The following is a 15,317-nucleotide window of genomic DNA, read 5'->3' on the forward strand; positions in this document are numbered from 1 at the left end:
AGGCTCATGCTATGTGACCTACAGGACAGCCCAGCCGGAGGGTATATCATTTACACTCATCCCCCCAGATACCCACCTATATAACATCCTAGGAGTGAAGCTTTCTATCCATAGCCCTTATTCAATTAGTACTGGAAGAACTAAAGTTTGGGTCTACTTGCTGCTCTTTCTGTCAGAGTGTGTTCTTAACTAGCATTTTCAATGTCATCAAAGCGAGACAAATTTATACAAATTAATAACACATCAAACTTGCCTTACTTGGCAACCAAGTTATTAGAGAATTGGATGAACTACATTAATGTAAGGGGAGCTGGAACCCATCTGGGCCATGTGTTCTAAGTGTGTCATTTTAGATTTCTGAGCCACTTTCAGACACTAACCTGATAATATTTTATATGCTCATAAATTCTCCCCTTCATTTTTACTTTGCTAATACAGCCATGGCCATCTTAATTAGACATCTAAATTCAAATAAACTAAAATTATTTCAAGGGGTTTTTCTTAATCTTAAAAATTACAGTAGGAAAGCCAAATTCATGAAGTTAAGGTTGACCCTACCTATGATATGCTTTCTGAGATCTGAGTTATGGCATTGCATGTGTGCTACAAGGTAAACATTTTAGTGGGTGTTATGCTTATAGAAGCATGTTTATAAATAATAGTAAATTTAACATTTACAAAGCTCTGTAACAGATTTGTTCCTCACAATAATCAAATTCCAGTTTTGGAGATGATTACATTGATACTTGGGGAATTTCAGGGAATTTACCCAGAGTCACAAAGCTAAAACACTGGACTGAATCTTCTAGTTCCTGATCCAATGTATTCTCTCCTATACCTCAATGACTTCCCTAAAATTTTGAGAAGATATGTTGCATTTTTTTATAAAAAGTGTTTTAATTCCTTCATTTAGCTACAAACAAAACACACAAGCCATGAGATATTGGGGAATCCAATTCCATCCCAACACTACCATATATTTTATCTGTGACTATGAGAAACAACCTTTCTACTTTGCTATTCAGCTGCTATCCTTTCATTTCCTAAATAGGAATAACAACACTGTACCTGCCTCCTGAGAAATCTGTATGCAGGTCAAGAAACAACAGTTAGAACCAGATGTGGGACAACAGACTGGTTCCAAATTGGGAAAGGAGTACATCAAAGCTGTATATTGTCACCCTGCATATTTAACTTATATGCAGAGTACACCATGAGAAATGCTGGACTGGATGAAGCACAAGCTGGAATCAAGATTGCCGGGAGAAATATCAATAACCTCAGATATGCAGATGACACCACCCTTATGGAAGAAAGCAAAGAAGAACTAAAGAGCCTCTTGATGAAAGTGAAAGAGGAGAGTGAAAAAGTTGGCTTAAAACTCAACATTCAGAAAATGAAGATCATGGTACCTGGTCCCATTACTTCATGGCAAATAGATGGGAAACAATGAAAACAGTGACAGATTTTTAACTTTTGGGGCTCCAAAATCACTGCAGATGGTGACTGTAGCCATGAAATTAAGACACTTGCTCCTTGGAAGAAAAGTTATGACCAACCTAGACAGCATATTAAAAAGCAGAGACATTACTTTGCCAACAAAGGCCCATCTAATCAAAGCTATGGTTTTTCCAGTAGTCATGTATGGATGTGAGAGTTGGACTATAAAGAAAGCTGAGTGCCAAAGAATTGATGCTTTTGAACTGTGGTGTTGAAGGAGACTCTTGAGAGTCCCTTGGACTGCAAGGAGATCAAACCAGTCCATCCTAAAGGAAATTAGTCCTGAATATTCATTGGAAGGACTGATGCTAAAGCTGAAACTCCCAATAGTTTGGCCACCTGATGCGAATAACTGACTCATTTGAAAAGACCCTGATGCTGGGAAAGACTGAAGGCGGGAGGAGAAGGGGATGACATAGGATGAGATGGTTGGATGGCATCACCAACTCAATGGACGTGAGTTTGAGTAAACTCTGGGAGTTGGTGATAGACAGAGAAGTCTGGCGTGCTGCAGTCCATGGGGTCACAAAGAGTCGGACACGACTGAGCGACTGAACTGAACTGAACTGAACTGAATACTGTACATGGCTCCCTCAACCTAAATGGTCCCAGAAGATTAACATTCATTAGCCATGAATGCAAAATTCCTGAAGTGGGTGGGAACCTGCGGGTTCTCTGAGAGTGAGGGATACAGAAATAATTTCTATTAAAAGAAACAGAATTGGAAGGGCAATGTGGTCAGCCATTAGGCAAGGCTAAGTCTACTCAGGGCTAGCAGCTAGGAGCTGATGTCAGAGGAATAGGGAGGTTATATTCCAAGGTCTATACCAAGAGCCTCTCTGCTCACTTTACATCTCTCCTCTGAGTCTGTGCATTTGTTTCTATTCATGTGTATATACTTGACATTTTCCAGCATGATTCCTGTCCAATCTCTGTCCTATTTTGAGTACTTGGGTCAGAACCGATATCTAAATTTTTCTTGTAGAAAATATCATCACTGCATAAACAGTGAACAATATTAGGTGCTCCTGATATTGTCCATCCTCTTACACATGGATGAGCACTTGGCTTCTTGAGAAAAGTGTTCTAATCTTAACTCCTCAGGAAAAAAAAAAAGAGTGGGTTCTCTTTAAAAGTTATTTGAGAACTGTTAGTTTTACTGTGGTGCCCCCTAGCGCTACGTGAGATGAGACACATTTTCTGTATTTGCCTGCATGTAGACCATGTAAGCGGAGAAGGCACTGGCGACCCACTCCAGTACTCTTGCCTGGGAAATCCCATGGATGGAGGAGCCTGGTGGGCTGCAGTCCATGGGGTCGCAGAGTCTGACACGACTGAGCAACTTCACTTTCACTTTTCACTTTCATGCATCGGAGAAGGAAATGGCAACCCACTCCAGTGTTCTTGCCTGGAGAATCCCAGGGACGGGGGAGCCTGCTGGGCTGCCATCTATGGGGTCGCACAGAGTTGGACACGACTGAAGTGACTTAGCAGCAGCAGCAGACCATGCAAAAGAAGTGAAATCTGGAGAAGCAACAACTTGGGTAATTTTTCCTGTATTTTCTTTTATACAGAATGGAATGCCGTTTGTTCCGTTAGCACACGTCACAAGACCCTTTGTGTCCTGTCTCCACCTAGATTTTCAACTTCATCTTCGTCCACTTTCTCCAATGAACACTCACCTGCAACCATTCTGAACAACTTGCCTTTTTACCTAGAAAGCCTTCTGCCCCTACCCAGCCACCATCATTCCTCTTGTCTATTTAAAGAATTTCTACTATTTTTTAAGACTTTTTGATGTGGATCATTTTTTGTCTCTACTGAATTTATTACAAGACTGTCTTTGCTTTATGTTTTGGTTTTTTGGCCCCAAGGTATGTGGGATCCTAGTTCCCCGACCAGGGATCAAACCTGCACCCGCTACATTGGGAGGCAAAGTCTTAACCACCGGACCACCAGGAAGTCCCTCTACTCCTAATATCAGCTGAAGCATCACCTCCTTCTCCAGCTTCTATCCTCCCTGAGTTTCTGTTTTCCTATCTGCAAGTGGACTGTGTCTAATGCCTGTTCAACCTAATAAGTCTATACATTTTCAGTAGTATCTCCTTTAAGAGCCTCAAAATACTTAATGACAAATCAGTTCAATACTTCAGGTGTTTCTTTTTAATTCCCATAAAATTGCCATTCCCTCCTCCAGGGGGATTTTTCCAACCAGGGATCGAACCTGGATCTCCTGTATTGTATTTAGGCAGATTCTTTACCATCTCAACCATCAGGGAAGCCCATAAAATTGCTTCAGTTGAGTTCAGTCACTCAGTCACGTCTGACTCTTTGCAACTCTGTGGACTACATTGTGCCAGGCTTCTGAGGCCCAAGAATATGGGAGTGGGTAGCCTATCTCTTCTCCAGGGGATCGTCCCAACCCAGGAATTGAACCGGGGTCTCCCGCATTGCAGGCAGATTCTTTACCAACTGAGCTATCAGGGAAGCCCATAAAACTGCTTATAAAATGCAAATTCAATTGCACTGAAAATTATTTATTTCCATGTCTATCATTAAAAATGTCTTTAAAAACTTGTTAAAATCACATGGGGACACATTTAATTTGACCTAAAATCTGAGACAAAAATTTTTAAGCAAAAATGCCTCTTATTCTTTCTAAAGGATATAAAGTCCAAGTTATAGTCTGAAACTTCACCAAGAAACTGAATTTTAACTCTGGCCATTGTTGATACAGAACTGGTCAGCTCAATGACCTCCCTTTCTGTCTTCTCCAGGAATAAAAGCGGTAAGAATATAAACTTTTAACTGTGGGTGGGATTTGCTGACAAATAATCACTAAAAGCACATCTTTCAAGTGCTCTGATACAGATCTTGGAAGAGCCCAGCTTCAATAGCTCTGAGATACATGGGTATAATTTACAAAAGCTTCTCACCTTATACATCAGCTTTTTTCTGCCATCATTCCCAGCTGAAGTTACAGGGAAGCCTGGAAGCCTGATACTTTAAGCGGCAGCCCCAATAATTGTATTGGTTTTTGTGACTCAATTTTGTAACTTGCATCATGGATATTATTCTAGTGTCTATTTCTTTCCCCTTTCTAAATAAGGTGTTTTGCTTATCCAGAATAAGTTATTTAGAAATGTGCATAGTATATGAATAAATACAGATTACATGTATATGTACAAATCTGATTTCCTCCAGTCCCTTCTTAGGAACCAGGGTTTCTATAAGCTTAGGCACAAAAATCTGTTCACTTAGATTTGTATTTCTCAGATCCTCATACCCATTTTATGAGTATTCACAGGATATTGACCTGGAAGAGATATTTCTGACCATTTGATCCAACTGCCTCATTTTTCAGATGAGAAAATCAGGGTCCAAAGAGGGAAGTGAATTATATAAGGAGTGGGTAAGGTCTTTTTATCTGCCATCTCAAAAACAAAAACTTCTGCTTTTCACATAGTAAAACTTAACCAAGTGGTAAGAAAACAAAGATTACTAAATAAACTTGATTGAAAGGAAGGCTGACTGCCAAATGGAGTTTAACAGTTAAATATCTTTTTTTTTTTTTCACAGAGTCATCCACACAGGAAAATTTTTATGAAGTTAAAAATTAAATCTAAGAAATGAGGAAAAATCATGATTATTCCCCAAATATCTTTCTCCTACAATAAGAGATCCAATTTAACTAGGTAAATGATGAGTATTTCAGCTCTATTTCACCTCCTCTATAGATCACTGTAATACAATGTCTTATAAAAGTAGAGCTTTGATAGGCATCCCCACCTATCTATCCTTCAACCAAAATCCAAAACAATCTTACCTATGAATTTAGAAAACCTCCTAGTCTATGTTCCTTCTTCAGCAGTTACTTTATACTCTTTTCTCTCAGTCTCTCTCCTCTACACACTGCTGCCACCATGACTGATCAAGTTCTGGGAAAAACACACATGACCTCTCTAAGCTATTTTTTCCCTTAACAAAGTGTATGAGATTACGATTAAGGACACATCGTGCTGCCTTGGGTCTCCTTAATAGTATAAGAAACTGTGTTAGCTAAAACAGTCTAGTGAGAAATAAGAAAATAATTAATGTCAAGTGAACAATTTCAAATATCTGAGCCACAGAAAATTTTGTATCTAGAGTATATAAGAAGACATTTTTTGAGCAAACAGCTCAAACGTACCTCTTCCATCTTTGCTTCCATTTCTGTGCCAGGACCAGAGAAAGCTAATTCTCTCCCAAAGATCAGCTCACCGTGAATTCCAGTATCCTAGAAGCCAGCATTCAGCTGTCCTTCCACGATCTAGCACAGAATTGCTGGGTGACTTGCTAGAAAGAACCCCTCTCCTCTGCCTCCTCTGGGTATTGATATTCCAGGGTGGCCCCCTGCCACCAGCTAGCTACACATCTGTATGTTTCATGTTTTGCTCTCTCCCATTCTCTGAGCCCTAGTGCAATTAACTGTTGAGACTTGACTGGGGCCATCTGTTCTGTTTTGTTTTGTTTTTTTTAATCATCCCACAGTGCAAGGAAATATGTAACACTGCGGTTGTTTCAAAAAGCAGTCTCAGGGCTCCCAGACCTGGTGAATAAACTCAGCTGTTCTATTTTGGGTTACTCTCTTTGTTTTCTTCTCGGAAGAGCCTAATTCCGGTCTTTGTCTTGGGCATCCTGCCATGGACACTTTGCTCCTCCCCCGACACCCTCTCCCCAAAATCACCTACTCTAATTTCACCCAAAGGGTTCTGCGCAGAGAAGGAAATGTGTGGCGTGATGAAGACAGTATGGGTGTGCTGGGGTGCTCACTGGTCTGCAGACTTGAGCATGACACTAGAACCCTTCGGGAATTTGGAGACACGAGCACCCTCTGTGGGACAGCGATCACGACCGCACCCCCATTAGACTGCAGGAACCGAAAACCCGTTTCCTGTAGACAGAGACAAGCCCAGGCATCTTCTAGGACTCTGCTCATCTTATCCTGATCTAATTTGAGGTACCCAGTCTCTGACCTGGCCATCAGAAATGAAAGTTCTCATTGTCTGACCTATACCAGTGAGAGTCTTTTCTAACCAAGAGCAACCACCAGGCAAACAAGAATTATCAGACTAGCCCCAATAAGGGAACACAAGGCCACTACACATTTATTTTCTTTTTCAGTGGAATCTCCTGCAGTCAAGAACATCCTTAAAAAGCTAATAATGTTTTTATATATGAACAACTATGAAAAAAATAATAATGTAAACGGGACCAGAATAAAGAGACGGAAAAATGGAAAGAATTTCTTCATTAAGGGGTGGGAGGGAATACTAAAATGATGATCCTCCACTACATAATGTATTGGACAAAGTGATGTCAGTAAGTTGTGATTGGTAGAGAAAGACTGAAAAACAATATCTGATTAAGTTGTTGGGATAAACGTTCAGCCATGTGCACATACAGACATGAACATATATATCTCTGCTCTTAAATATATACAGGTTAGCTATTTAAAAGAACTTAATATTGATACCTTCAGCATTCTTCAGAAAGCATATCTCCTTGAGTCTATGGTGTTTATGAATACAATGAGAAAGTATAATAATGTAAAAAGGAAATAAAAAATTTATTATTTCCTTTTTACATTAATTCCCTGATCAGTCGCTTACTAGCAGAACAGATAAACCAAGTAGGTATGTCAGGGACTCAAAGCTTGAAAGTGATAGTTCACAAAAGAATACCAGGATTTTTGTGTTTTAAAGAAAAAGATTAATTCAGAAGCAGTGCCCCTGCCCTATCTCCACTGTGCCTCACCACGGCCACTGCTGAAAAAAAGGAAGGAAAAGAGAGACACAAGGGTGCTTGACCACATTTTACAATATTTGAGCAGAAAAGGGAAAACAATTTTGGTGTCAGACTATTTCCAAGTGACATTTGGAGCTGCCATCAGCCTGAGCTGGAGGAAAGGACATGTTGGTTGGTGCATCTTACCTGAGCATAGAAGTGCAGACAGATGTAGGTGAGACACAGGAGAAGCCCCAGCCCCTGAATTATGGAGGCCACCAGCAATAGCTTGTTCCTCAAGAATCTCCGGCCTGGTACATTTCCCACATTCTCGTCCAGGGGTTGGACCCCTTCCATCTTCATAATCTGGATGCAGGGACGATGAAAACCGTGACAGGGGGAAACCTGAGGGAGAACCGACTTCTTCCCCACAAAGAAGGAGATGAAGCCAACACAAGGTGTATCAATCAGAAGACACACAGAGGTCCCAGGGCCAGAGATAAGAGGCGATTGAAAGAGCAGAGAGGACTCTCTCAGTTTTAATGCTTCAGCTTTTGCAGGCAGGCGGGGGAACTTCTTTGTGACTAATCTGAATTTCCCCTTTACTTTCTTTCTTTTTTTTTCTCTGGGCTAACAGGGAGTTGTTTTTGTGGCATTCCAGTTCTGATTTGAGTGACTGTGAAAAGACAGTCATAAAAGTGTGCTATTTTCTTAATTTCTCATTGCACCAGTAACCAAATTGTGGGTCACTTGATAAAGATAAAAATCATCATCCGTTGATGTAGAAGCTCACCTATCTCTTCCCCAAGGTGTCTTAAATCATAGAAGAAATTTAAGGAAAATTCTAGCTTAAGTCCTTGCCTGAACTTCATTGGGTAACTAAGCATAGAACCCATTCTACAGATTCAGGAAAAAAAGGCACACAAAGACCATCCTTGAAGTGAAAAAAAGAAAAAGAAAAGATGAAGATAGGATGGCAAATTATGCAGAATAAAGGAGTGCGATCCTCTAGTTTTAGTTCAAGGTATTATAATAAATAAACTAGTATATACTGAGCATATACAATGTGTCAGACACTGTGCTAAACAGTCTACTATCTTTTTCTCATTTCATCTTTGAGGCAAATTCAGTAAATACTTATATGACTAATTTTAAGCATAGCAGGAAAGAAGCAGAAGAGTATCCTGACTTTTTCCCCTCTTCTCTACTTTACATTTCTTCATACATAATTTTTGCGTGAATGAACAAATGAATAGCTTCAAATAAGCTTTGAAGGTTGTATCTTTCTTTGAGGCCAGGGGTAGACTTAGAATTTGGAAAGTAAGAGTACGCTACCAGTAGGCACTACTTACCCTTTACCACTGAAATGAATGATTAAATGAAATAAATGATAAAATTATTGATAATGGCAAGTTCAAATTAATAGATATTTACTGAGTACACAGTAAGTGCTATGCTATACTGGACAGCACAGGTACACTGGAAGGGGCTGTTTAAGATACAACAACTCTTCCACGGGCCAGTATGTCTCTCTGAGCTCCCCAACAGCTGCTCAACAGATATTTAAAGAAGGGAAGGGAGAAAAATTTTTTAATATCAACAAAATAAATGAGCTGTCATATGCAACCTATTTTTATAGAAAATTGGTTATGAGGCACAATCAAAAGGGAAACAGCTTATAGGAAATGGAAAGTACATTTATTAATACAATAACAGTTTGAATCAATTAGTATATGAATTGATACCCTCATTATAATCATCTTACCTTGCATTTGCAGAACATACTGGTCTTTAAGTTTTCGTCTGAATTATGCGGTGACTAAGACACTACACTACATACTCCAAGCCAAAACTGGAAGTCAAGTTCCATCTAAACTTAATTCTAAACAGTTATTCCTATGAGAGTCTAATTCTTGAGTAGTAGTTAATAGTTCTAAATAAATAAACATTAAAATTGGTAACTATTTCAAAAACTGACTAGAAAAGCCACAGCAACAACAACAACAAAAAAGCCTAATATAACTGTTGGAAACAATAGAGACCATCTGAAAAATAAATAGTGAAAACTATTAAGGCTGAAAATTAAAAAATATTTTTAAATAAAAAAATAAATATTTACAGAGTTCACCCTTGTGGCCTAAGCAGCATGTTTTCTCATTGTTAACGTTAGCTTGGCTTCTATGAAGCAAAATGGACAATACTGATATACAAATTACTGTCTTTACAGACCAATGAAAACTCTGCAACAGAATGAATTTCCAGTTTGGTGATGTCCCAGGAAAGTTAAACCAACTATACCAACACTTGGGCCTGCACACCTGAGGCACACCTCCCATCTCCTACCTGCCATGTTTTACCTACTTACAATTTTTTATTGACACTTAAATGATGTTTTACAGTTAACTGTTTCTTTTTAAACTGAATACATTCTCACAACTTTTTCACATTCTTTGTGGAAAGAGGAGAAACACACATGGAAAGATAAATAGCAACTGGGTTGGGGGTTCTGGGCAAGAACTTTTGACAAGATTATGAAAGCATTTCAAAAGTTCATCATTAGGCTGCTCTAAACATTTGGAACAAATGAAGCCATCAATCAGAGATCAGTATTGGGCAGATGGACACACTCCTCTATCTCCAAAGTTGACATGTTTTTTAGAGGTCAAGTATGTCACCAAAATCACTACAGATGGTAATTGCAGCCATGAAATTAAGACACTTACTCCTTGGAAGGAAAGTTATGACCAATGTAGATAGCATATTCAAAAGCAAAGACATTATTTTGCCGACAAAGGTCTGTCTAGTCAAGGCTATGGTTTTTCCAGTAGTCATGTATGGATGTGAGAGTTGGACTGTGAAGAAAGCTGAGCGCCAAAAAATTGATGCTTTTGAACTGTGGTGTTGGAGGAGACTCTTGAGAGTCCCTTGGACTGCAAGGAGATCAAACCAGTCCATCCTAAAAGAAATCAGCCCTGGGTGTTCTTTGGAAGGAATGATGCTAAAGCTGAAACTCCAGTACTTTGGCTACCTCATGTGAAGAGTGACTCATTGGAAAAGACTCTGATGCTGGGAGGGATTGGGGGCAAGAGGAGAAGGGGACGACAGAGGATAGGATGGCTGGATGGCATCACTGACTCGATGGATGTGAGTCTGGGTGCACTCCGGGAGTTGGTGATGGACAGGGAGGCCTGGCGCGCTGCGATTCATGGGGTCGCAAAGAGTCAGACACGACTGAGCGACTGAACTGAACTGAACTGATGTCACCTGAATCTGTGTGCAATTTTTTAAAAGCATTTCACAAAGATCCAATACACAGACCCGCCAGAGCAAATCAGCCTTGGATTGGCAGCCTCAGATTTCATTCAAAGCAATTATCTTCTCACAGATCTTCAATCTCCAAATAAACAGCCACTTCAAGACTACAGAAAAGTATAGCGGAAGGGGTTAAGAAAAAGCTTTGACAACTGACAGAATACATCGTGTTTAGGAAGCAGCAAAACTTTTTTGTGTAGGAGGGTGGTGTCTGCCTTTTTTGTTGTTTAGTTTGGGGGAAAACTGTTTTGATTTGGGGGGGTGGTAAAATCCACACTTTTCACTTGTTTCTTAAGTCATCAGTCTATTTGACAGGCATGAGCCAGGTGCCTACACTGTGGTGCTGGGGGAAAATAAATGAACAAAAAGGAAGGGAGAACTAGCAGAGTCAGGAAAGGACTGTGTCCAAGGTGGTTCTACAGGGCTGGGTTAAGAACTTTGAACTGTATCCTGAAGGCACTGGGGAAATATGGAAAGCAGGACACAACAGTATTACATTTTAGGGAAAAATCACTGAATGAAACAAAAATGGCAGGGTGGGATCCATAAAATCAACTGGGGGACTTTTCCAGGGTGTTCTGTGCCAGTTGAGGGGATGGGTAAGCCTAAAAGCCCACCTCTGCACTCGGCTCTCCATGCCTGCTGACCTAGAATAGGAGGTTTCATTCTATGAAGGGGAGCCTTTACCTTCCCACAAAGGTGTACCCTGCTTCCCAAGTCCTGAACAAAGGGTTGCCTCCACACATATAACTGTACCCTTCTCTAATTCATAAACTCAGACAGGGCTCCTTGTTCTAACTCACCCAAAGAATGGGAGCTAGGGTAAGAGCAGGGGTGGTCCTCAAGCCTATAATTATTCAAGAGAAATATTACAAGGTCCTGGTCTAGAGCAGAGAGATTAAGAGAGAAGATATTCACAGCGGATATACAAATTCATCAAACATTTTCAGCGCTTACTTTGTGCTACCCTAAAGTGTACAAAGGGAGTCATAACTAAGCTCTGACCTGGGACAGGTGACAGAGTAAGATGGGAGGTGATAGAAACAAATGCATTTCAAATATCAGAAACACCTGATCTGCCATCTGCTGTCACAATCTTCTCTTGATCTTAATGTTCCCATTCTAGTTAACTTAACGTTAACTTAGCACTCCAAAATCTCAAAACGCCAGAATCAGCTTTCATTCCTCCTTGCCTCAATCAGTCAGACTTCTAGGCCTAACCCTTGCAATACAGATCATATTTACTGAACTAAGCTTTGCTTCTGTCCCAAGTCCGTATTACATCTCATTTGAATCTCTGAATTAAACCTACAGCTACTTCCATTCTCTCCCTATTTCCATACTTCTCCCTACTTCCATTCTCCTTGATGTCTAATCCACATTGCTTTGACAGGATCAGTATCTATCTCACAGAGGATTAAGTTGAAATTCTTTAGCACAACACTCAAGTCACTCTGTAATGAAACCCCAAGTCTCCAAATTTATCTCCATTTTCTGTTTATTTCTGATGATCATTTTGCCTCAAATATCCTTATCCTCCATCTCTGATGATCAAAATCCTACACCCTACACACTTTCCATGAAGGACTAGCTGCCTTGTAGGTAGTGAGCTTATGGTACTCCAAAGGGTCTAAACAAAAATCCTGAAGGGATGAGTACTAGTCACAGAATTCTGGCACTGAGTAGGGGATTTGTAGGATCAGAAGTTCGCAAAGCCTAGTTGATCATCAGAATCACTGGGAGAGCTTTTGAAAAGTCAGATTCCTAATCCCTATCTCTAGAAACTCTATAAGTTTGGAATAATGCCTGTGAATCTGTATTTCTAAAAGCTTCCATAAGAGCCAAAATTGTGAATCTCCCCAAATGACTACTTAAAGTCTGTTTCATTGTTACAGTTCTATGATATAAATCCTTCCTCAGGGCCTCCCAGAAGGATGCGGTTGTTCCTGCTCCTGTGTAGACAGCATTTTTCATGCTCTGTCTTGTCTTACACAACTATTCAAATCTGTTTCCATCCCCCCGCCCCCGCCTCCATGATACTGAAAGATCTTGAGGTCAAGAGTCTTCTATTGCACACACTCACATGGCCAAAGTAGTATAGTCTTTCTATAAAGATTTGCCAAATTAAATTAAATTTGCTTGCAACAGATGTGAAGTATGCTATTTTCAGGACCAAAGAAGAATGAGAGTCTAAACAAAACTGAAAATGGCACGATTAAATACAGAAGTCTCCTGATAAGTGGACTTTGATCTTAGATGTGAAAGATTAGCAAACCTGAAATGTGTACTTTTCATTGAAACCGGATGCACACCATTAGTACGAATGTACATGTGAACTCGTATAATGATATTCCGTTGGGTTTCAGACTCATTAGCCCCTTATTTGTCAACTTCTCTTCTTCCGATACTGATTTTCCCTTTCATTCTTCATGTTTGTTCCTTTTCTTTATCTTGAATCGACCACTGGAAGTTATTTTAGGGCATGATGATAGATTCTAAAACTTAGTGGCAGAGAACTGCTGCAGAATCTTTTTCTCTCTATGGAAATATCCCCGTGAAGTACTACACCATTATGAAAAGCAAATATATAGACAGTATTTTTGGCTCATAAAATTACATTTTAAGCTGTGCATTTAAAATATGTATGCAATGCCAAGAATATATAAAAAATTGTAAGCAAATCTTTCAACTAATAACAGTATAGGCCATTTTTTAAAAATCAACTTTACAGAAATAGTTACAGATAAAACTGTATCTACTTCAAGTTAACAATTAGATGAATTTTGACAGTTGTACACTCTCAAGAAAACCACCGTCACATACAGAACATTTACTCATTCCCAAAAGAAAATTCTCTTTAAATAACAATCATTCCACAAACAAATTTAAACTGAATACATAAGAAATTCCCTTCTCTTTCCAAAATATTTTAAATTGGGTATAAATTGTGTAAACCAGTGATTCTCAACTGGGTGATTTTAACTGTTCCACCCGAGGAGTCATTTGGCAATATCTGGAGATGGTTTTTGTTACCCGGATTTGGGGTGGGTGCTACTGACATCCAGTGGTTAGAGGCTGGGCATGCTTGCTGCTAACATCCTACAATGTACAGGACGGCGCCCACTACCACAAAAGATTATTGGCCTAAAATATAAGTAATGCTGAGGTTGAGAAACCCTAGTATAGATGTCCATGTCCATAACTGATTAAATGAGGCAATACAATATTCACTTTCTGAGTCTTTACATTTGCTTATTGTCCTGCCTTAAATGTCTCTCCAATGCCCAAAAACAAACCTATGAAGACGGCACTATTTTCTTCCCCATTTTATAATTGAAAGAAACTGAGGCTTAGAGAGGTGAACTAACTTGGTCAAGGTCACACAGTAAGTGTGTAGCAGGGCTGGGATTTGAAACCTGGTTCTTTTACTCCAGAGCCTGTTCTTAAATTCCACTATTTATTTTTGTAACACTATTGATTTTTCTAAATAAAGATATAAGCTCTGTGTCTCAACTCAGTAAACAGTCAATACATCTAAACAGATATTAACATGCCAAATGTATACAACCACTATTCAATAAGAGAAAATAACTTCTTTTTATCAGAGATTTTTTTTCAATTATTTTCAAATTATTGGTGAATGGGAGTATATCTTATGTTCTTATATGTCTTGTTTGTACATAGCACTAAAGCCTCTCTTCATTCCATCTTCCTAGGAACACTGTGCATGGTAATTACTAACCACATCTTTAACATGAGGAACCAGAGTCTCAGAGAAAATTAACCACAACAGTGTTGGGATTTAAACCAAGATCATCTGGGTTTGTCTGTTCATTTAATTGTACCAAACCCTCAATAGTTGGTATTTTAAAATGAAAGTCTGCATCCCTCCAAAATCTGTATGTTGAAGCACTAACCCCCAATATGATGGTATTTTGATATACGGCCTTTGGGAGGTAATAGATCCTGAGGGCAGGACCCTGATCAGATGGGATAAATGCTCTTAGAAGTACCAGTTGCTTTTTCTCTCTACTGCCAAGCGAAGCCACAGTGAGAAGGCAGACATCTGCAAGCCAGGCAGAGAGCTCTCATCAGAAGCTGACCATTGCTGGCTCTTTAATGGCCTTCTAGGCTCCAAACTGTGAAAAAAAAAAAATGAATTTCTGTTGTTTAAGCACCCACTCTACAGTATTCTGTTATGGCAACCCAACCAGACCAAGACAGCTGAAAATAATAAAAACTGTACCAGAAGAGCACTGTTTCTTAAACTCTCGTTTCTACCCTTAGATATACCCACTCTAACGAATTTCACCCTGTCATCTTCAATGTCCTTCTAAGAATTCTTTTCTGAATGTTCTCCTATGTGGTAGCTAGAATGAAATAAGCTATACAATACACCAAGCAATGTGTCTAGACAGAGTAGGCCCTAAATAGCCGGTATTGTTTTGTGTTTTTTTAAACCTGTAAGTGCTTTTCAGTGTTTATCCTTTCACTGATATTTTACATTAACCACTCCTTAAAGCTTCTGGAAGGTTCAATCAGCAGTTTCTCTCTTTGTGAATGTAGTACTCCCTATGTCTCTATCCCCAATACCACTGTATATGGTTTGTTCACTCATTTCTGCCTCCCTAAACTGTACTGGTAAGCCCTTGGGGTATATCTTTCTGCAAAAATCACACACACACACACACACAAAAACCCCTACAGCTTTATGCAAATCAGCTTAGGGAATTCCTCCA

At 39.5% G+C, this 15,317-nt stretch overlaps 1 protein-coding gene across 2 annotated transcripts in view; it reads right to left on the reverse strand.

Moving 5' to 3' along the window:
- TNFSF4 (TNF superfamily member 4) overlaps nucleotides 1–7,623 on the reverse strand; it is a 20,838-nt gene extending 13,215 nt beyond the window's left edge. The window contains exon 1 of one of the 2 annotated variants that reach the window (XM_010813221.4): nucleotides 5,690–6,468. In XM_010813221.4, coding sequence (XP_010811523.1) covers nucleotides 5,690–5,710 — 21 coding nt within the window. In that variant the 5' untranslated portion in view covers nucleotides 5,711–6,468. Of the gene's footprint in view, nucleotides 1–5,689; nucleotides 6,469–7,473 lie in introns of those variants that run through there. The other variant, NM_001205715.1, reaches the window with a different exon arrangement.
- Between the last annotated feature and the right edge of the window lie 7,694 nt (nucleotides 7,624–15,317).

The sequence above is a fragment of the Bos taurus genome, chromosome 16 (genome assembly GCF_002263795.3).
Source record: "Bos taurus isolate L1 Dominette 01449 registration number 42190680 breed Hereford chromosome 16, ARS-UCD2.0, whole genome shotgun sequence".
Lineage (NCBI taxonomy): Eukaryota > Metazoa > Chordata > Mammalia > Artiodactyla > Bovidae > Bos > Bos taurus.